General features: G+C 33.4%; 1 protein-coding gene across 2 annotated transcripts; it reads left to right on the forward strand.

The window, feature by feature from the left end:
* Positions 1–227: 227 nt before the first annotated feature.
* On the forward strand, positions 228–17,009 carry LOC142322900 (uncharacterized). Of its 2 annotated transcripts, none has more exons than XM_075361989.1 (3): positions 228–486; positions 12,028–12,287; positions 16,517–17,009. In XM_075361989.1, exons 2-3 carry the CDS (start codon positions 12,065–12,067, stop codon positions 16,942–16,944), a joined length of 651 nt encoding a protein of 216 aa, XP_075218104.1. In that variant the 5' UTR covers positions 228–486; positions 12,028–12,064; the 3' UTR covers positions 16,945–17,009. The 2 variants fall into 2 exon arrangements, with proteins under 2 accessions (XP_075218104.1, XP_075218105.1); XM_075361990.1 differs by lacking the exon at positions 228–486 and adding an exon at positions 8,795–8,924.
* The last annotated feature ends 5,897 nt before the right edge of the window (positions 17,010–22,906 follow it).

Below are 22,906 nucleotides of genomic sequence, written 5' to 3' on the forward strand. Positions count from 1 at the left end.
TATGGATTTATCAAATTAACCAAAAATTAATGATTTTTCTTTAATTAGAAGAAATATCGGTTTATATTTGAAAATTAATCATTTTGTTAATAAATATAAAATAAAAAATATATGTATAATTGCGGATTAATCAGATCCATTCAGTTTTTATATCTATTTACTGTTCATTTGTTTATTTCACTGCTTACTGTTTTTTGTTTATGATTTAAAACAATTTACATCGCGGTTGTTTGGAAAAATTTTAAATTTAGAGAAAAGTTTGTTTTGGGAAAAAAGTCACACTATAACTTTGCTTTTAAACATATTATAACAAGCAAAAACATTTTTTACTAAAATATTTATACGATACTGAAGATGTGATCTTAGATGGCAACTGAAATTTAATTTGTTTATAATGACAAGATTCTACCATTTTTTAAATTTAAAATAGCTGCGGAAAAACAACGGATTTGGACATATAAGAAGCAACTGCAGAAAAATACACTGGTAAGTCGCATATTATTATTATTTTAACTTTCGAATAAACTTCTTCTATAACTTATTATATAACTTTTATGCTTCTTTTTCTTTTTGAAAAAGTCATCTCTTTTTTAATTAAAATCTTCTCAGGGCTGTTTCATAAGGTGACTGCCTCGTACTTAGATGTATTAAAAAAAATAGAGTTCATGTGAATTCTGATGATTGCCTGTGAATGGAGCGTGTAAAATGTGTTTTTTTTTCTTTTTTATAATCGGGTTTTGTATAACCATTTTTTTTTGTAGCTATTGGATTTTGACTTAGATTTAAGGAATGTTTTAAAACCGATCATCTAGAATTGATGTATCAGTTATTTTCTCACTATCGCGACTAATGATTCTCGATGTACCAAATTTGTAAGGTACAAGTAACTAGTTTCATGTAGCAGATAAGACATTCACTTCGTTTATATATATCCAGATCTAGTATGGCATTTATCCAGTTAATTTTTTTTAAATTTATACTTTATTATCTATAGTTTAACAATAAATTTTTCTGGGAGGAGAAGTAACACATGAAAGTTGCCCCATCCTCGATTTTCCAGTACATTATTACCGAATCATCATACTAAGTTTACGCTTGGTTATTCATTAAGAATAATATGCTTGTTTTTGCTGTTTGAGAGATAGATTAATAGACAGAGAACGTGATACATATTTTATCATTCCTGTAACATGCATCATTCTTATAACTATTTTTCACCCAAGTCCAACCTTTCGCACCATCTACTGTTCTACTCTGAATAATAACATGGTTATGGTTCTTAAACGTATATCCATCTTTATTTATTCATATATAACTGTAAATAATATTGAACATGAAATTATATTCAAATTTTTATATATTAAAAAAAGGAAAAATTTAGATTAACTCCTTATTTTTTAACTCTACATCACACATTTTTTCCAAACTTATTGCTTTAAATGTAAATCTATGGGTATAAGCAGAATAAAACAAACAAAAAACAGAACCTTGCCGAAAATCGGACCAGGAGGAATTTTTAAGTTTGATAGATAGTGAATGGCTGAAGCGATTATTTTAGTGATATAACCGTTTTATTCATTACTGTTATTATTGTTATTCCGTTTTGTTAGAAACCTGACAAGTGATATAGTGAAAATAATAAGGTTCTATCATTAGCTAGCTTAGATTTCTCTCTGCTATACTTGCTCCTTATTTACCTACTTCAGACTTCGACATTCTTTGGCTATCCTTCATCTAAGGATCAGTGTGTCCTAAGCTCAAAGTTGAGCTTAGCGGTGGACTATTTTTGGTCACTTGACTCGGCCGGTCTGGGCCCGGCAACGGTCTATGGGGTTTCCATTAGCCTTCCGGTTTTCCCGCAGGACAGCCGGAACGACCAACTGTTCGTTTTGGTTTAACCTAGTCCTTTTTCTTTGGTCGTTCCGTCTGTCCTTATTGGTCTGTTGAAAATCTTTGCTCCTTTAGAAGTAGGTCGTGAGGTCAAACTTCAGATCCTCTGGCAGGACAGGGAAGCTATCTTTTCGCCTTAGGTCAATAGCTGAATCTGCTTTATTTAACAGAGAGTGTTGCTCTCCTGAAACCGATAGTTGCTGCTCCTGAAACAGAAATAGAGCTTGTTAAGCCTAGGAAGCAGGCTGTTTTTGCCACCGCGGTTTAACGTGTCGGCTTTTTCAGACGATACTGAGAAGATCATTAAAAGAATTACAATGTTAAGTATGTTTTGTGTACTAAGACTGTTGACCCTCAAGTCTGGCCTAAAGTCTAAGCGTAAGTCTAGCCTTGTGTTTTAGTTTTGCCGTTTTACGAAGGAATAAAGCCTCAGCAGAAATTCATGTATAAAGATCCACGGAAAAATTGCCAGGAGGAGGGTAAGGTGAAAAAATGATGGACTGCTCCAAGATAAGAGTGCTCTACCAGATTGGAAGAGATTTAACGACCATGTCAGAGGAGTTTGTGTCATCAGTTGTTGCCGCTAGTACTGATGTCATTGAAATAACTGAGAGGTTTTTCAGAGACACCTCTTTGACAGCTGATTACTTTCCGAATAGCTGGAATGTAGATCGGGAAGACAGGAAGACGTTGGAGACCAATAAATTACGTGGTAGAGGCTTCTCGATTCCTAGCATAGTACGGCTTGAAAGCTTTCGAAGGGTTGTCTTGGAACTCGCCAAGGAGTGTATCTAGGTGAGGTTAAGGTGAAGGACGGTGGAATCTTACTAATTGGCAATCATTATTTCAGTCCGGAGATTTAACCGGAAGTTGTTCATGACTATCTAGTTGCGTTGTGTGGTAGAGTGGATTGTAGAAATTTCAGAGTCCTAATAATTGACGATTTAATGCTCCTGGAGTAAATTAATCTGATCGCTCATTAATTAGTCGAGCTCACCTTTATGCTATAAAGAAAACTCAAGCACTGTTTGATTTCACTGATGTCTATAATTTGTTTCAATTTTATCATCATCTCCCTGCTGTCGCCAAATCTGTTAGATTTAGTTATATGTAATACTGATGTCAACATCTTCAAAACATGTTTCGCTTGTGGTACCTTATGCTCCTCATGATGCTTTGTTTGTATTGACTGATGTAAATTGAGTTTTTGTTAAGGATAACAGACGTCTAGTACCAAATTTTGCTAAAGGAGATTTTGTCAGTTTATATAATTTAGTTGGAGAGATGAGCTGGAGCTCCGTTTATATCTCCATTAACGCTAATGACGCAGCTTCCGAGTTCTCTAGCTTGATGGCTGAATGTATCGACCTATTTAAGAATGTAAACCAGAAGAGTTTTCCGGACTGGTTTTGTAGGGAATTAATAGTTTGTGGATTAAATGCAGACGGTTGATGAGTAGGAATTTTAAGAAGTCTGGACCGGCTGTATATCGTGAAGAATTCGTTACCGTTAGGAGTAAAGTTAAGGCTTTACTGAGAAGAGACACTCTAAAAGAGCAAGAGCCGTTGAGCAGGAATTATTGATGAAGCCAGCTAATTTTTTTTAAGTATATTAAGTCCTTCATATAGAACTATCACCGTGTATATTCTATCGAAATTCAAGGTGAGGTTGTGACTGATGCAAAGGTTCTTAGCGAGGTGTTTGGAAGATTTTTCCAGTCTGTTTATCAACCTGCTGTGGGTGGAAGAGGTGATGTATGTATCGAAGATGTTTCCACCGAGTATGTTGATGTTTCTACAGTTAGCTGATGAAGTCCTTGCTAGCATCAATTCATCTAGATCTAGATCTGCTGCTGAAATTGTTGGAGTCTCAGAGATCAATCACGCCTCAGAGAATAAAGTGTCTAACGAGAGTTGGTCCTAGAGATTTGTAGAAATTTAGGGAGGTTCTGTGTGACCGGGCTCAGTCACTGAAACGTGTTAAACCTGACCAATTCGCTGATCTCGAGTCAGAAATTGCGGAGGCAGGTCTAAGGAATCGTATTTAAAATCAGAAGAGAGCAGTATATTGGTGGACACACGAAATTGCGGCGTTTAGTCACCTGTGCGGGACTGCTCGTACGAAATTTCAACGTTTACGAAGCAGGTTTCTGGTAGAATCGGCAGAAATTGCACACCAGGACCTCAGGGAGGTGAGGAGGAAGTTGAAGACAGCCATCCTAAAATCTAAGAGACGAAAATGGAAGGACTTATGCGAGGATCTAAACGAAAACCCCTGGGTCACAGCCTTTAAGGTGCCAACGGAAATATTTGGCAGGATGCTCCAGTTTTATCCAAACAAATGACTAGTAGGTTTGTGGAGGCTCTATTTCCTCAGGCGTTCACTAGGAGGAAGGAGATAGTAGCCGATGTTAATCCGCCAATTACTTTAGAGGAACTTCAATCCGCTTTTGCTAAGCTAAAGGGAGGCAAACGTCCAGGTCCAGACGGGCTACCATCTGAGTTAATAAAAGTGCTAGCGGAGATTATCCCGTTTAGGATGTTGGACGTATTCAATCGTATCCTGGAGGTTAAATATATTCCACCGGGGTGAAAATGTGTAAGGCTTGTCCTTTTAAGAAAGGAAGGAAGGGAGAAGTGTGACTGATAGAATGGGGACCGGCCTATAATAAATGCTACTGGCAATTTATTTGAGATCATGTTGGAGGGCCGATTAAGAAAGGAGTTGGAGATGAGGAGCGGTCTATCCAAAAATCAATTCGGTTTTAGAGCAGGCAGATCGGCTACGGACGCCATTACAAGGGTTTTTTCTAGAGTAGGTGAGGCTGCTAGGGGCTCTCGACGCAGTATAAGGATAGCTGTTGTTGTCTTTTTGGATGTGCGTAGTGCGTTCGGGAGCGTAACCTGGAGTGCAATAATAACGGAGTTGAAAAGCAGAAAGATCAGTCCTTATCTTACCAGAACTGTGCAGGAGTGGCTACGGGATAGGACAATTGTGGCCTCTGGGGAGGGGGAAGAGATTGTCCGTACTATGAATAAGGGAGTCCTTTAGGGGTCTGTTTTGGGGCCATTGTTGTGGGATATTGTCTATGATTGGGTCAGAGGCTGCCTTCCGGAGTAGAAGCAATTGGATATGCCGACGACTTGGCTCTGATCGTCACCGCCAGGGAGGTCGACGAAGTTGAAAGCAAATTATGCGATTACTATGTTTAGCGAATGACTAGCAAAGAGAGAGCTTTCCGTGGCGGCTGAAAAAACCAAGGTGGTCACAATGACAGGTCGTAGGGTGCATCAGGACTTCGTCGTAGAGGTTGATGGAGTGGAAATCCGACCAATCACCAGGGTAAATACCTTGGTGTCTGGCTGGGCCGAAATAGAAAATTCATCGTCCATGCAAACGAAGTAACTAAAAAGGCGGCCAGGTTGGCTACAGCAATAGCCCAAATTATAACCAATACCGGCGGACAATTATCGTCAAAGCGAAGACTAATTGCTTCTGTGGTCGCCTAGACCGTGTTATACGCAACCCCTGTTTGGAGCAGGACGCTTAACATCAGGAGATGCAGGGGAAACTGGACGCCCTGTAGAGGAAGTAGTTCTTAAGGGTGGCCGCGGCCTAGCGAACGGTCTCTCTTGAGGCTGTACTGGTCGTTGCAGATCTTCCGGCGTTGATTTTCCTAGTTCAGGAGAGAAGAGAGATTGAGGAGGGCAGCACAAAAGAGGAAGCTACGAGTGACCTCTTAAACACCTGGCAGGAGAGGTGGGACCCCACCATCGCCCAAAGGTAGATGGACGCACGGTCTCATCCATAACATCCGAGAGTGGGTGCTAAGAGAGCATGGGGAGGTTGACTTCCGGACGACCCAGTGTCTCACGGGACACGGGTCGTTCGGGGTCTACCTCCATACGATTAGCAAGAGGCCCTCACCGGAACTTATTTACTGTGGAGGGATTAATACGGTGAATCACATCTTTTTTGAATGCAGCAGGTGGGAAGAATTCAGACCCTTGGATGGGAGATTGAATAGCCCTGAAAGAGTAGTAATAACCATGTTGCAGGATCTAGGTAAGTGGAGATTGTGCTGCGAGTGGTTTAGAAGAGTACTCAAGCACAAGACCTCAGAGGAAAGAAATTAGCCGGGGGATGGAGAAGGGATAGCCCTTAGATGGTGGTGGTGGGGGCCCTCGGGTCGTCGTTATCGATGAAGTGTGGAGGACTCCGGATCTATCCTTTCCGGCAGGTAAAAATATGAGTACGGCAATTGGCTGCCCATGAAGGTGGAGTCTGTGCATAATGGTGTGGTTGCACGTGGTTTAGGTGTCAACATCTGCCAGGGACGCAGTCTGTGGAATCCGGATGATCAGGATAACATGGACCCGGAATACATGGAGAGAGAGCCGAGAAAGGGCAGCTTGCACGCGGAGATAACAGGGGCCCTCGGATCACTGTCATTGATGAAGTGTGCGGGACTCTCGACCTGGTCCTCAGGAGACCCCTCCGCCCCGTACTCGGGGCGGAACGTCCCGAGTAATGCCTTATCGGCGCGTATCGGGACGTGTTTGCTCTGGGGGAGGGTTTTTAGTGGGTCCGTGCTTCGGCAGGAAACCCCACACACCCAGCAGTACGGGCTGTTGGGCGTCTGCTTGCAAATTTTCCCTCCTCCGATGCAAAAAAAAGATCTGTTTCAGTTTTACGTTGTATGGCTAAGGTCTTTAAAAAACTTATTTGTGGATTTCTGTATAAGTGGTCAAAATTTATTGATGTAAGACAACATGGTTTCTTGGCCACGAAATCTACAACTAATCTAAATGGTATATTTCCTTCCTATACCCCTTTTGAAGTCGAGAATAGAAGGCAAGTTGATGTGATTTTTCTCGATTTCCAAAAGGCTTATGATTTTATTCCGCATGGCATGTTTTTTATGTAAATTAAATGGTTATGACGACAGAGGTGCTATGTTGAACTGGTTACAATTCTATTTGAGCAGCAGAGTATTTAATATCAAAGTGGCAGGTGAGGTATCCGGATGTTATACTGCAGGTGTCTCACAGTGGTTAAATTTGAGGCCTTTCTTATATTGTTTATGAATGATATCGGCAAGGGTATTCAAAGTAAAAATGTTGTTCGCGGATGATTTGAAATTAGTTGGAGGAGTCAACAGCTATACTGATCTTGAATTAGTACAATCCATAGGTGGGCAGTAGTGAATGACATGCCGTTGAACATTGTCAAAACGATTGTAAAGCGCTGTGCTTGGAAGGCGCTGTGGATAAAGTACACCTACAGTCTTAATGGTGTTGACATACGTCATATTAATAGAGTTTCTGATCTTGGTGTTTTTGATCCTAAATTGTTGTTTACAGCCCATGTAGATAAAATTGTTTTTAAAACTAGGATAAATTTGGAGTTACTGCTCTGGGAAGGGTGTCGTTTTAAGCATCTCAATACCCTCTTACATCTATACTGAGCGTCTGTCAGACCTATGCTAGAATACTCTGCTTGGTAGTATGAAATTATGCTAAAAGTGTTACTGACTCCCGCATTGAGGGTGTCAGAAAGAATCTCTTTATCTGCGTTAGCGTGGTTGTTTACACCGCATCTGTTATGATGAAGACCTCAAATTTTGGGCCTACAGAATCTAAAGAATAGTTTTGATACTGTATTTGTCTACAAGTCTTTGCATGGTTCACTGGATGTTGACATTACTGGCGTACTTTTCCGTCCGCCCTAAGTTAGAAATAGGAGGCGCAGGCTTTTCGATTTCTACAACGTAATATATAATAACTTGAATGATGCGATATCGTTTGAATTCTAGAAGAGATAGCCACGTGATGAGCTGTTTGGGAAACTGAGTAGCCGTTAAGTATTGAAGTCGTATCGAACTTCCTGAAGGTATATTTTGGGTGATTTTATTCTACACTTTGCCTTCTATTTTTTTTTATTTAATGTGTTTCTATGTTACTGCTCTTTTATCTTTCGACTATCACATTGGGCACTGTTCTATCTATAACTGTTGTTATGTTTGAATTTTTATCCCCAACCCGGTAGGCACAGGTGAAGTACATTAAAACATTTCGTTGTTTGTTACGCTGCACTCGCTTCTTCTCTGTTGATCAGTCCCTTTTCCCTGTTATTTTCTTCATGGTGGTTGGGAGGGCTCTGTAAGGGGTGAGAGAAGGCCATAAAAAATAATATTATTATTAATGTTATTAAAAATGTTGTAGTTAAGGAATGTTTTTGAAGGTTAAAAATTTGAATGATTTCTCTTACTCATCTCGGATGTTGTTTGAAGGAACGGACATATAAATGCAATTGCGGTTTGATTAGAAGTTTTCTTCGTTTAAATTTTTCTTCTATGTATTTAATACAAAAAATACATTAAAAAAAAATATATATAAAATGTCCTTTAATCTACGATTTATTTAAGTAATGAATGATAGAAAGAAAGCCGTTTAACCAGTAATCATATACGAGTAATCAAACCCCGAATTATTGCAGTCATATTATTAAGAGTGTCATATTAACAGCACATAAATATTTCACTAAAAAAAACACACATAACATTTATAAAAGTAATATCTTGGTAAGCGACTAAATAATTCTATAATTACTCAGGAACCAATATGCTCAATTCACTATTGTCCTAGTATCAAATGAGTGGGGATTATTTGAAAATAAACTATATTGCCATAAGGTGGTACTACCTGCATTAAATTACGTAATATATGTTATTTGTATTAATCATTCTGTTGAGCGATTTTTGTTCAGAGATTGTTTTAGATATGCCAAAGGCGTTTAATCAGTTCGCTGCTTCGTTTGTAGATAGGTCTGTTCAATTCTTCTGTTATTAAATTTATATTTTATTATTTATCAGAAAATAGTAAAGATGGCAAGTTGCTTTCGTAGAATGTTAGAATATATTACATCGATTTATGGAGCGGTCCGAAAGATGTTAGACAGATTATTCTCCGATACCAAAATCAATGTTATCGATTTTTTCGAGACTTTTGTACGTTTATATTCGGAAATTATTGGTAAGTTAAGCTTTATTTAGTAATAAAACAAAAGTTTGATTATTTTGAACAATTTACAGGCGCGTTTTATTTACGTATCCATTTTTTATAAATCAATAGAACAAAACAATATTTACTATTACATTTTAATTATTTATCATTGAATTTTACTGCTTTATCAACTAACCATTTTTAATAATAACGTTTTATAATTATTATTGTTTTAATTAATAACAGACATTGTTACATAACATTTTTTAATACTTTATTAATAGATAATTCTGATTTATTAATTGTATATATACTTACAGAAAATTAAAACTTTATCTTTAGAATATCTACTAAGTAATCCCCTTTAGCGTACTAAGTAAGCGATTTAATATTGCTACCTCACTAAAATACAGTTGTAAGTATAAAAGTATGATTTATTAAAAACACGTTTGAAGTTTTTGACTACAAAAAACCTAAATATTTTCGTAATATTTAGCTACTACAATTATTTATTTTAATCTGCATGTGGTTTAATTTATCAAAATTAAACTATTAATTAGTTAAAAATATTTGAATTAAACATGTCCAACGACATATTTTACTGGAAATAAATAAATATCTTTTGTACTTACAATAATTTATTAAAAGTAATTCTTTTTACTTCCTTGTACGAAGTAAAGAAAGCATAGTAATTGCGAAAAATGTCGGTTTTCAGATTTGATTTTTTTAACAAAAATCAAAACTTGGATTTTTGATTGATTGATTTTTTTTAGTAAAAATCAAAATTTTTGGTAAAATAATTTGAATTTTTTTTTACATATATTTAAAATTTATATTAACAGCCACAATTTGAAATACAGGTAAAATATCAGAGATTGTAAAAAACTCAAAATTGTTTAAATTCTTTAGTTGTGTTCCATGGGATCCCTTTTTTTTAAAAGTAGTTTCCTTGACTATATTAATAATAGTTATAGTTGGATTTTCAACTTTAAATTCCGGCCTCCGTGGCGCGAGTGGTAGCGTCTCGGCCTTTCATCCGGAGGTCCCGGGTTCGAATTCCGGTCAGGCATGGTATTTTTCATACGCTACAAAACTCCATCTCCATATCCCACCCACAAGCTTCAAGCTTATGTGGCGATATCAAGCAAAACAAAATTAAAGTTCAAAAAACTGATATTTTAAATACGGTTATCATTCAGTCACCTTGTTTTTTTTAAGGTATAAAAATTTATTTTTCGGAGTAATTGTTTTATTTACTTGAATAAATTGACCCGCTGAGATATACTGTTATTCAAAAAGGCTAAAAAATGAAAGTTTGCTTAAAAAATAAAAAAATATGGGTACTCTCATGCACTCTTGCCCTATGTAGTCCAAAGTCAGGCCAAAGCTGGAATATACGTATATAGCCAAGTATTTATGCAAAACTTTAACTTTTTGGTCAGCAGGTTTAAGAGATATGACAAAAAAATTGTTTAGAAATAATGTATATTCCTTTCCCCACTATTATATGATCGACTTAAAACTTAGGAATTTTAAATAACTTAATCTCTCATCGTATTAAAACTCAATTTTCTACGGGACAATACAAAAATTCAAAATGGAGAAGACTATCTTTCCCCTTTTTTAATTTTTTTTCAAAATGTAATGTCTTCAACTACCTATATATAGGATTTTTTTTCTAGTCATTTTCGAAGAATTTATGCTAATTCAGTTTAGTGATATTAATTAAATACATCTTCAAAAAATTTCTTTAACGTTTTTTGATATTTTTTGGAATAAGGGGGTCTTGAAATGTCGAAATTTCAAAAACCCCGATATCCAAATTTTGACCGATCTTTACACTCTCCTTTTATAGTTTTTCTTCTATAGCAGCAATACAGCTATATCTGAGCAGTAGAAATAGATACAAAAAAAAAACTCCAAAAAACAGGAGTTATAACAATAGCAGACAGCAGTATTTGACCACTGTTTAATAAAAAAAAAATATAATTTTCAAGTTCAAAATTATAAGTACAATATACATTATACAACAAACTAACAAACACAGTGATCTCCCAGAATATACAAACGAAATTCTGGAGTATACAAATTAGAGTTATAATTAATTTATATTCGTTATAAAATAACGAATATACTATTCACAACAGAACCAAAATTTGTAAACTACCTGATAAAAACTGGATGCACATACAAAACATTAATCACAACATGCGCATTTTATATATATATATAATAAAGTCCAAAATTATATCCGACAAAGCAATATATTAATCATATAAACACAATATTGATCGGATAGATTATTCGACTACATAGTTTGAAATTTCCTTAACTTTTTGAGAAGGACATCGTTAAGAATAATGCAACTGGTTTATCTCAATTGAAGACATTACTATTAATTAGCTCTCAAAGATTCTCTGGAGGAAAGATTTCCGTGCAATTTGAAATGTCATTTATACTTTTTTACAATTTTATATTTTAATTAATTGTAAAAGTTCTTCTGAATAAACAGACAAAACTATAAAGTTGCATATATTAACCTCAAAATAATTTTTACGTCATGTTTTGCTACTATAAAGCGCTACGTTACACACTCATGTGTGTGTGTGTATATATATATTGTATATATATATATATATACAATATATATATATATATATATATATATATATATATATATATATATATTAAATTTCTTGATGATTTCTGTACTTATTATTTTTGATATGAGAAAATTAATTATAAACCCCCTTGTGCTTGTATAAAAACTGTTTAGTTTTTGATGTTCTTATTATCTCATCAATCTTTGATTTTACTGCCAAAATAAAATACTTTCAACATCTGCTGTATAACATTCTTCTATTTAATATTTATCTGACCCTTAACTTCCTCTTTTTATTTTATCATTTCACTACCTTTGTTTTATTATTAATTTAAAAAAAATTAAATTTCTCATCTAACACTTAATTCTTACTTTTCAGCACAGTATTTATACTTACATATACTTATTAAAATATAAGAATAACGAAACGTGATAATTGATTCTAAAATTCTTTATTTATTTATTTTTTTGTATTTTTATCCCGTTCTCAAAATTTTCATTCAAATCACAATTCAATCCATTTGATTCAAGGCGTTGAGAAAATATAACAAAATATATAAAGCGTGATATGTTGAAGAGCGATATTGGCTGTTCCCATAGCAACAAGCCGCCACCTTCGCTTTTTCTAGTGCACCATTGCCGCATCATTACACGAAGTTTATGCGTGGCTTGTCATTCACCAGTCGTTAAGAAACTACTGAATTCGCTGTTTGAGAGAGAGAGCTTGAGTGAAACGCAATTGGAGGACGTGTACGGTTGGCTGTTCAACATACAAGTTGTTAATCAAAAAGGTTAGATTATACTCGTATCTTCTCATTTTTCATTGGCGATTGATTTTTTTTTACATAAACCACTGTTGTTATAGTTTATGTGATTCTTATGTAACATTTGAATAATGCTGAATTGTTAAATTCAACCATGTGTTTTATATTAAAAAACAAAAAAAAAACTGCAGTAAAAAATTATATTTAAAACTTTTGTACTTTTACATAAAATACAAGATATTTATTAAAAAAAAATATTTCAGGGCACTGCCGGACGATATAACGATTTTTTCTTGTTCGTAAAATTTTCTTTCCAATAAAATTTAAAAAAAATGATTTACATAACAACCTAATATTATTAATTTATTTCCAAATTTTAATTTTATTAAACATAAGGGATAACATCAAAGAATTTTGGAAATCCTTTCTTCGTCCGCTTTTTAGTAGGTTTATTCAATAAATTTGACAACTTATCTGTTTTTAACATAATCCTCTGTTTACAATTATACCTATCTTTCCACGCTCTAATAGTTTTTTATATCATTAACGAAGATTAATTTTTGTCTTGACATTTGAACCGGTTTTGTATATTTCTTTTTACAATTTCGTAGTTATGAAATTTGACTCTAAATAATGGGCTCGCAAAAAAATAAGTCTAATGGAGTAAAGTCTGGACTAAAAGATAGATGTAGTTGAACTTCCCGAACAATTTTTTTCAATGATTAAAAGGTTGCTGTGTAAGGAAGCATTCTTTTTCTACTATTCATCATGTGGTGTTGCCACCAGGAACCTGCCTGGTGGCAGGTTCCTTACGCCATTAAAATCTCTCCATCCATCCCTGTCCCAAGCCTTCTCTTTGTCCGTTTGTAATTTCAAATCTTATTGTTTGTAATTACCTCATCTATTGACTTCTTCTTCTTCTTCTTTGTCGCATCCTTTCTCCTTTTAATGACCCTTGCAGTTGTCAAGATTTCACTTTCTTTAATCAGATATACTAACAAGTTTCCTTTTTTTTTAGTGTACTTACCGCACCGCACAATTTCTTTTTCATAATTATATTATATATCCAAAAAACAAAAACAAAAAGAACATAGAAAATTGAACCTTTAGCATCTCAAAAGATCGTTACACTACTTTATCGGCTCATTGGATCGTTTGGCCTTAAATTTTCCTGCCTGGAAAACTGGGATGCTTCTATTCCACGCTCTAACGTTTGAATTCGAACTATTATTAGTTATCCATCATTAATGATGGCCACAGTCCTCATTACAAATCATTATTCTTTCCAAAAATTCATCCTCTTCAATAAAGTAGCTTCGTTAAGTTCCATACAACTGCGAAATCTGGTTTCTTTAGTATTGTTAAAAGCTACCTTGGAGACCAATCTTATACGTGTTTTTCTGTTATTCATCCATTATGAACGATTAAGTAAACTGTAATTATGTTTAAATTAAAATTTAAAGCAATCCTTTCTACTGTAATTCGCCTGTCCCTTGAATAAGCTTTTAGATGCAAGATTTCTCTTCATGTTGATTATCAGTAATAATTATCGACCACTTCTTACTTCTAACTCTTTTTAAAAAAAATTAAAATAAATTCCACTTTTACCGTATTGTTTAAACAACCGGGAATACATTTATGATCCTTTACAACTTCTGAAACCATAATCACTGAACTGTATGTTGAAACGTAAACTTTGCAAAAGGATTTGCAATTATTTAATAACTAGCAGACCCGGCAATGCTTTGATATTTCTAGATGATAGTATTAAATGAACACAATTGAAAGTTTGATAAAGCATTATCAAAATTAACATTACTGAATTTCAAAAAATTTAATCTTTCCCTTTTACCCTTTCTCACTTTCCCCTTTTCACTATCCTCCTTTCCTTTTCGTCATTTTCATATTTACCATATTCCCTTTCCACATTTTCCTTCCCTTTTCTTTTCCCCCTTTCCCTTTCATTTCCCCATTTCTCTTTCTCTAATTTCACCTTTCACCCTTCCTCTCTTTTCCCTTTTCTTTTTTCTCCTTTTCCCCGTTTCCCCCTTTTTTAATTTTCCCCTTCTTTCCTTTTTACCTTCTTCCCTTCTACCTTTTTCGATTTTTCCCTTTTCCCATTTTTCCTTTTCTCCCTTTTTCCCCGCGCGTAAATCGGTCCAGTAGTTTTTTAGTGTTTAGCGGACACAAATATTGGAAACATTGAAATGGAATCGTAAAATATTTAGTATAACGTGTTTTGCTTTTACGTCCAACAGATAGCACTGTTTTTAAAAAAACATGTTTTTACCTGTCACAGGTGTGACATCTTAGGTATATAAATAGTTGTATACAAAAACACGCGCGTTTTCGAATGCAACGTTGCGTCAAAATTTCAAAGCAATCGGTGAAGAACTTTCGGAGATTTAAAATTTTGAATAAACGAACATTTACATTTTTATTTATATTGATTGATTATAATTATTCATATTAAAAAAAAAAGTAAATCAGGTGTTTTCAAATGATAACTTGGTAATAAGAATAGATAAGTTGATAAGTTGGCTAAGTTTGTTGGTTGATAAGTTGATCAATAAGATGATGTTGGCAATTGCAAGAATGCCAACATATAATTTTGACTCGTATTTCTTATCTAGATTTTTCAACAGACATTTGTCTCTATATTATTTATTGAATAACCTCATACATATTTCTTTAAAATGCAACACTTAAAAATTGTATTTTTTGAAAACTGTTATTCCATTTTTTTTAATTTTCATTTGTTTATTGTAATGCAGAATCCAGTTGTATTCTGCAAAAAGTTGTATGTAAAAAGTTTTTGCATTTACTTTAAGCAGATGCAGTTAATTTTTCAGTAATTATTGTGAAAATCACTTTCCAAGCAAAAGCAAAGAACTTATGAGGTGAATTAATTATATAACAAAAAAAAAAATCAACAAAGATATGGTTATCGGCTGTCATCATTGATGTAATATTAAGTCCTTAAAAAAACCGTTTTCTGTGATTCCAATATTATAAATATATTTCCTTATCTACGTATAATAATAATGAATAGAAATGACTTAAGTTTTAATATAATTTGTGTATTTCAGTTAAAAACTGGAATTTATTAGAAAAAATAACAGGAGAAAACCCTGGAAGAAATACCTCATTATCTCCTAAATAGGTTAATTACAATATTTAATTGTAATATTACAATGTAATAATTATGTGTTTTTATGATGCCCCGGGAATTTTCATCCATTTTGGAAAAATTCTTATAAAATCTTCTGTTGGGATAAATATCTAGCACGTTTAAAAAAAAACATGAGGTATTTTAAATTATTCGTGTATTATTATATACAGAGTGGTCGAGAAGTACCACCTAAAGTTAGAACTAAAAATTTGTAATGAGATGTAAATGAAAAATTCGATATAATCATGAATTATTTTATTTACTTACTTGATACATAGTATCAATTTTAATGGTCCAGCGGGTTGTGTGTTCGCCCTCATGTTGCACGTAAAATTCTGTACGTAGCCACATCTGTAACATGCGACGGAGCATTTCTGGTGTTACGTTACGGAAGGCGTCCCTCACAGTGTCACACAATTCTTCATTTGTGGTGAAGCGACGTGCAGAGATACGTGTGCGTTGGTGATTCCCCATAATGAATTGTCTGGTATGGTGAGATCAGAACTTCCTGGTGGCCATGATAACGGAGCTGGTGACGCTGGAGTACCTCCAATCTAACGTCCTGGAAATTTTTCATACAGAAACGCGCGCACTGATAGAGCAAAATGTGCAGGTGCTCATGTTGAACAATTTGCAAATTTTCTCGATTTCCAACTATATTAAACAAGATATTCAGTAGATTTGGGCTTTATTGATAATGGTTATCTCATGCAAAATCATGGGGATTCAACTATTAACAAATTAATATATTGATATACAAGAATATTAATTGTTGCATATTGTAATACAAATCAACTAACAGTCCCGGTATCAGATTTTATCTGCCAGAAGTAGTATCTTATTTCTTCCGATAAAAATATTAAACTGTTTTAAATCCTTCACTTATGTTTAATATTAATGGTCTTTGTGTACAGTGTAATTTTTGCACTTTCATATACAATTAAAAAAATTAAGCTATAATACTTATTTTCACTCCTATCGATAAGAAAAAATAATGGGAGATAAAATAATGAAGATATGTAATGTTGTCTCTGATGAAACATGATATAAAGGTGTAGTTTTAAATAATAATTTTGTTTTTCAGAAATAAATCGATCATCATGGGAATCAATGTTGACAAATGATGCTTACGGATCTAATAGAAACAGACATCGCTCACATCATTTTTACAACTCTGTACGATGCCAAGATGATTGTCATATTCAATGCTCACATCAGTCAAGGAAAAAATCATATTCTCAATCCTCTTTGGATATGAATACAGCTGGATTGAATCAGATTGAAGATGAAATCGATTCAGATAGTTATGAATTAGTTGTAACAGTTGCTGAAGTTCACCAATATTCTTGGATGCTTAACGACTTTGAATATCTTTTAGAATCTTCAAAAATGCATAAAAGTGAACAAGAATCATCAAAAGATAAAAAATTTTGTACCAAATGTAGAAATATAAAAGTAAGACGAATGGAACGTAAATTTCATCCTTACAAGAAAAAGTTACAAAACAATTAAAAAGTTACATATTAATAAGTTGTAATTAAGTTATTTAATAATCTGGAATTTACATATCTTGTTTAGTTAGTGGCATGCAAGACTATAATAAACGATACATATACTTCATTAAATATATTTTATAGATATTTTTAATTCATTTTGTTTTTAAATATATAACTATTTTGGTTATTAAAATATATACCCAAAAATTATTATAATTATTATTACTTTAAATATAATATATATGTGTTTTATATTTATAATAAACTTATAATAAAAAAATTTCTTTTAATTTACAAATCTTTACTTTATTTATTTCATATTTAATTCATTATGTGTACACAATTATAATTATACTTCTTATCTGGCAGTTTGGTAATTTTTGGTACAATAATAAACATAGTTAAAAGGCTAATAGATCCATATTTTGTAATTCTTTTTTTTAATTTAATCATTGCTACAAAGTAAACATTAATCGCTTAGTCATGATTAATATCTTCCTGTGAGTAACGACGTAACTTTAAATTCATGTTCCTGGGCAAGACAGTAAACTACCAGTATTTCCTGTGGTTTTATCAAATCTTATTTCAGTTCTCCTTTTTTTCGTAGTACTTGATCTTTTCTTATGTGAATAAATATTGAGGATAATGAAACAACAACATTACTGGTTTCATTTATTATCCAATAGAGCAAGTTAAAATTTACTGAAATTTTTTTGGCTTTCTCCTGCAGTTCATTATTTTAAAAAAATTAATATTAAAAATCTTACTTTTAGGTGATACCATTTAATCCACTTTTACTCCAGTGAACATAACCTTAAGTATTATATGACTTGAGTTTAGGTAATTTGACTTCAGACTATAAACTGATGGTTGTGTGATCTAGGAAGAAAATTAACAATATTTGCAAAAAAAATTGGAAAATGGAATAATGCAAAATAAAAATAGGAAAGAATTAGAGCATTAAAGATTACAGGACATGTGAACTGTGAACAACAGCTTAAGAATGTGAAAAATATCAAATACTTTATGAACAGGATTGGTAATATATGGATAGGATGTAGTGAATTAAGTGCATGGTTTGTTAATGGTTCTTTATAGGTTTCATGTTGGCACCATCTGGTGGTGACAAAAGGGCTGCTTTCTTGGTAGACTGAATCTCTACTCAAGGTTTATCAATATGACACTTTTCCCAATACAGAGATTAACGTTCCCCAACATGCAAAACAATTCAATTAATTTATAGTTCATAAGTTTGATAATCCCACTTATGAGTTAAAGCAGTGTACATAATAAAGCTTACTTGCTGTATAATGTACTCCTTTCTATTGTTTCACAATAGGAAGAGGTAAATTAAATCGTCGCTTTTTATTTTTTGTCCCAGTCTTTGTTATGGCCGTAGTGCTTCTTTCATTTGATTAAGAATGACATGTGTATGCTGATATAACAATATATTCACTTCAGTGAAAAAGGAGAGACAGTGGGAAACTACTTCACTCCTCATTTTGCTCAGTAACTGTGGGATAGGATATATTATTTATTTTTGAGAGTAATTATGTAATTTTCAGGTGCGACTTATAACTCATATCAAGTAACCTACAACAATTACAGTTACAATACCTGATATACAAAAAATAAGTTTATAAAAATTCTGTGGAATTACTTTTTATACTTTACAATTTATTATAAAATAATTATTCTTTAAATAATTACAGCTATTAGATTAGGTTGGAATACAATATTTTATTGATATTGATGATCATAATAGTAATAATAATAACTGCTGAGTGTCATAAAACTTGCACACTAGTTCAGCAAAGATTGCTCCACACCTAAAAGTTCTTTCATATACCTTTAGTAATAAGGTTTTACAGAATATTTCTATGCAGTGCATTCATTCAGAGACTATTTATATGAATTAATATCTGATTATTTTTTGAGAAGAATCCTTTCAAAATGGTATTATCATTCCTTCTATAATTCTATCAACAAACTACAAAAAGATTTATCACACTCAAAAAGTGTGTTGTATACATTTAATTAATTTTCAAATTTACCTCAAAAGATTTTAAAAAAAACATCTTATAATGTATTGATTCATTTTCCTCAGAATTTGCGTACGTACTTTTAATATTTACAGTAAATTTCATCAAAGTTTAATTAATTACTTTACTCTAAGATAATTATATATAACAAATGAGAAAATTTCCACATAAGCAATTTATTAATTCTTATTTCTGGTAAATCATTCTGTATTATAAAACAAAATGCTATATTTTTAATGGTAAAAAGTACGTATTAAAATTCAGTGGTGAATCTATTTTATCCTATTGAATTTTTTTACTTATTAAATTGAATAAAAATATAGATAAAAAAATATAAATTCAGATAAAGATTGAAACTAATAATAATCCATATTCAAAAACCCAAATGCAAAATTAAATGTAAATCAAAAGAAAGATCCAGATAGTTTTTCAGATCAGTTAATAGAAGTAAGCCTAGTTGTAATATTTACCTCAAACAATGAAAATAATTTTGCTTTTTTTTTAAGGCAATTAACAAATAATTATTTGGTTACTTAGCAATGAACTATTAGTTTAGTTTTTAAATTAAATAATTAATTTAAATTCATTTCCCTCCATGTTTTTTTTTCAGATTTTATTAGTTTATTTATTATCTTTTACACTCTGATGACCAAAAAAGCAGAATGGTACCACCTCATCCCTTCATCTCTAAGGTTCAAGATTCCTGGTCTGGCTTGGTTTTCAGATACTAATTATCTGTCACCCTCACAAAATTATAATTGGGCATAAGTAGATTTATTACAAATGCAAACATATTTTCTACAGCACTCAATATAAATATACCCAAGATTAATACGTATATAAATTTACATACAAAAATGACACCTGGATTTCTTCATTGATACGCAATAAAATATTTTTTTTAATTTTCTGTTTTTACCCTATACGGGCGTGCGCGCGCGCACACACACACATTAATAGAATAAACAAATAAAATTTATTACGGTTGTAAGTAAAAAAAATCTTTTTTGTCTTCAGTCATTTGGTTTGATGCAGTTCTCCAAGATTCCCTCTATCTAGTGCTATTCACTTCATTTCGGTATACCCCCTACATCCTACATCCCCAACAATTTGTTTTATATATTCCAAACACTGCCTGCCTGCACAATTTTTCCTTTCTACCTTTCCCTCCAATACTAAAGCAACTATACCAGGATGCCTTAATATGTGGCCTATAAGTCTACAACTATAACTATATTTTTCCAAATGCTTCTTTCTTCATCAATTTACCACAACACCTCTTCATTTGTCACTTTATCCACCCATCTGATTTTTAAAATTCACCTACAGCACCACATTTCAAAAGCTTGAAAAATTAATTCAATTCAGTGGAGTGAAGGAACAAAATTATTAAATTGTAAGCTTTGTGCTGTAAAATAAAAAAATAACTTTTGATTTGCTATTACTGAATCAGTCATTTTTTCAAAATAGGATGGCTGAAAATTGTATTGGATTTGAATTGTGTCTGCACATTTAATCTCTCATTATTATATGTTTATGTATATTATAAAATTTTATATTTATTTATGTAAAAAATAGTCCAATATACTTTTCAACCAAATTCTCAATATGAGACAAGTTTAATTAGTCTCAACCTCATACAAGTCTAATTCAAAGAACTGCAAGAAACAAGATTCTCTAACAGCAGTGGGTGAGAATACTAGAATGAACCTCTGAAGACAGCTATAGGAGTGACTGAAAATATTATTATGTAAGTTTTGAACATTTTATATTTATTTGGTTTAATGTTTAACAATTTATAGTTTTTGATAATTTTCATCCCTCAACCACTGTACAGGAATGCCTAATAAATATACATAAAATTTGTATCTGTTAAACAAAGACCATATAATTTAGAATTTAAAAAAAATATTTTTAACTTAACAGAATGATATTGGTTCTGTAGACTAAAAACTTTTAATTTTACTTTAAATAACTTGACAGAAAAATCTTTTAAATGGATTGTTAATTGATTAATCATTGCGATAGAAGCTAATGGTCTTTTATAAATGCTTATTCTTCATATGCCAAAGCATTATGCTGCAATATGTAAAATTAGTTCTGTTGCCTGATTTGATAACTACGGAACAAATTCAAGAGACCCTGCATTTTTATGTAGTGTACATATATATGTTATTGGCAAAATTTATCTATTACATATTTACAGGAGAAAATTTCATTACCAATAGTAGTTCTTATGAAAAGTTTCAAGCTTTATCTTGTCACTAATACCTACAGAATCGTAGAATTTTGTATACTGTATATTATTTATATTTGTATATTATTTATATTACTTAGTGATAGTACAGGAAGAAAGTATTCAGTAAGAAGAAGGAATTACTATGTCGTAAATCCCTGCACTTAGAGTTAAGGAAGAGGTTAGTTCAATTTTTTTTGTTGTATGGAAGTGTCACATGGATGATGAGGGAGAGGGAGGAGAATGGAGAAAGTAAGATGAACAGATAAAGTGAGGAATGAGGAAGAAATAAAACAGATTAAAGAAGAAAGAGCACTTATATGGGGAGTACACAAAACAAAAGGAAATCGCGATTAGTACATGTGGTTAGAAGAGAGAGAATCTTGATGACTGCATTGAAAGATTCAGTAGGAGAAAGGAAGAGAGAAAGAAAAAGGACGAAGTTAGTAGATGAGATGAAGACTGTAAACTACAAGGAGACAAAGCAGAAGGCTTGGGACAGAAATGGATTGAGAGAGAAGTGACATAAGGAACCTGACACCAGGCAGAACACTTGATGATGATAACATAATAGTAAAATTAATAAATTAAGATAAGTTAGAAGATAGATATCATTATCGACCATAACGTCGACGTACAGCTCATCATCAGCTGCCAGGCGGCAACGAAACAAATATTGGTTTAAATTTACATGGTTGGAGAGCACTCGGGCTTCCGTTGCCCTTAAAAACGAAGGAGAGGCATACAATCCCCACAGATCCGGTATAAATCTATACAAGGACCTTCCCTTAGTCGTGCCGTGCCATTCTTGCTGCCATACTTCCATCGCGAGGCTGTAAAACCTCCTCTGCAGGCGGGAGATGGGCAACTGTTCGAAATTTAGAAACGGTGCATTGAGATCACCGTTCCGCTCCGGTACAGGCCCGGCTCGAAACCGCATCCCAAATACCTCGGCCTCCCTGCTTCTTCGCCTGTTCTCGGTCTTCCAGTTGCGGTAGTGAGTTACCACAAACTAACAGGAGACAGTCATCCGCGAAAGCCTGGGCTGTGCCCCTTCTGGAAATGCCAGTCCCAAAAATCCATAGAATACCAGGTTCCACAGCAAGATCGAGAACGGAACCCTGCAGGGTTCTCCTGATGACGGACTTTTCCAGAACTAGGTGCGCATCGTTAAACAGAGCTGTGTGATCAGACAGGTAGTTACGTACTATGGCCTACAGGGCTACGGGAACATTGTGGCGTTCCAACTCATATAGGAGAGAACTCCAACACAAGGAAGGAAATGCCATGTCAATAAAAACTGCCAAAATATATTTAGTCGGTGCTTTCCATCTCGGCAAGAGCATTTAAGACGTAATCCTCGGTGCCAAGCCCTTTCATGAACTGGCCTCGATTTAGAAGTGAGTTCATATCGATGTTTTTCCAGAGCCGTTCCACAACCAGCCTTTCAAGCAACTTGCCGATTACAAGCAAGAGGCTGATGGGTTGATAACTGACCTCACTCGGAGTTTTCCTGATTTTAAGAGCACCCTTACCAAAGCCACCTTCCAACAAGTCAGAAAGCAACCCCAGCTTAGACACCCCGAGAATAGCCTGACAAGTGGCTCTCTTACTACAGGCAGCAGATGATAAAAAATATTCGGATCAGTTGGTCAATCTCCGGTGCCTTTCTCAGTGCCATTCAAGAAACCACTCGGTCT

This window comes from Lycorma delicatula, chromosome 4, assembly GCF_047948215.1.
Source record: "Lycorma delicatula isolate Av1 chromosome 4, ASM4794821v1, whole genome shotgun sequence".
Taxonomy (NCBI): Eukaryota; Metazoa; Arthropoda; class Insecta; order Hemiptera; family Fulgoridae; genus Lycorma; species Lycorma delicatula.

Coding starts and splice junctions, on each gene's coding strand:
- LOC142322900 (XM_075361989.1), top strand. CDS start 12,065: ATGTTGAAGAGCGATATTGGCTGTTCCCATAGCAACAAGCCGCCACCT. Junction 12,288..16,516: donor ACAAGTTGTTAATCAAAAAG/GTTAGATTATAC, acceptor TTTGTTTTTCAG/AAATAAATCGATCATCATGG.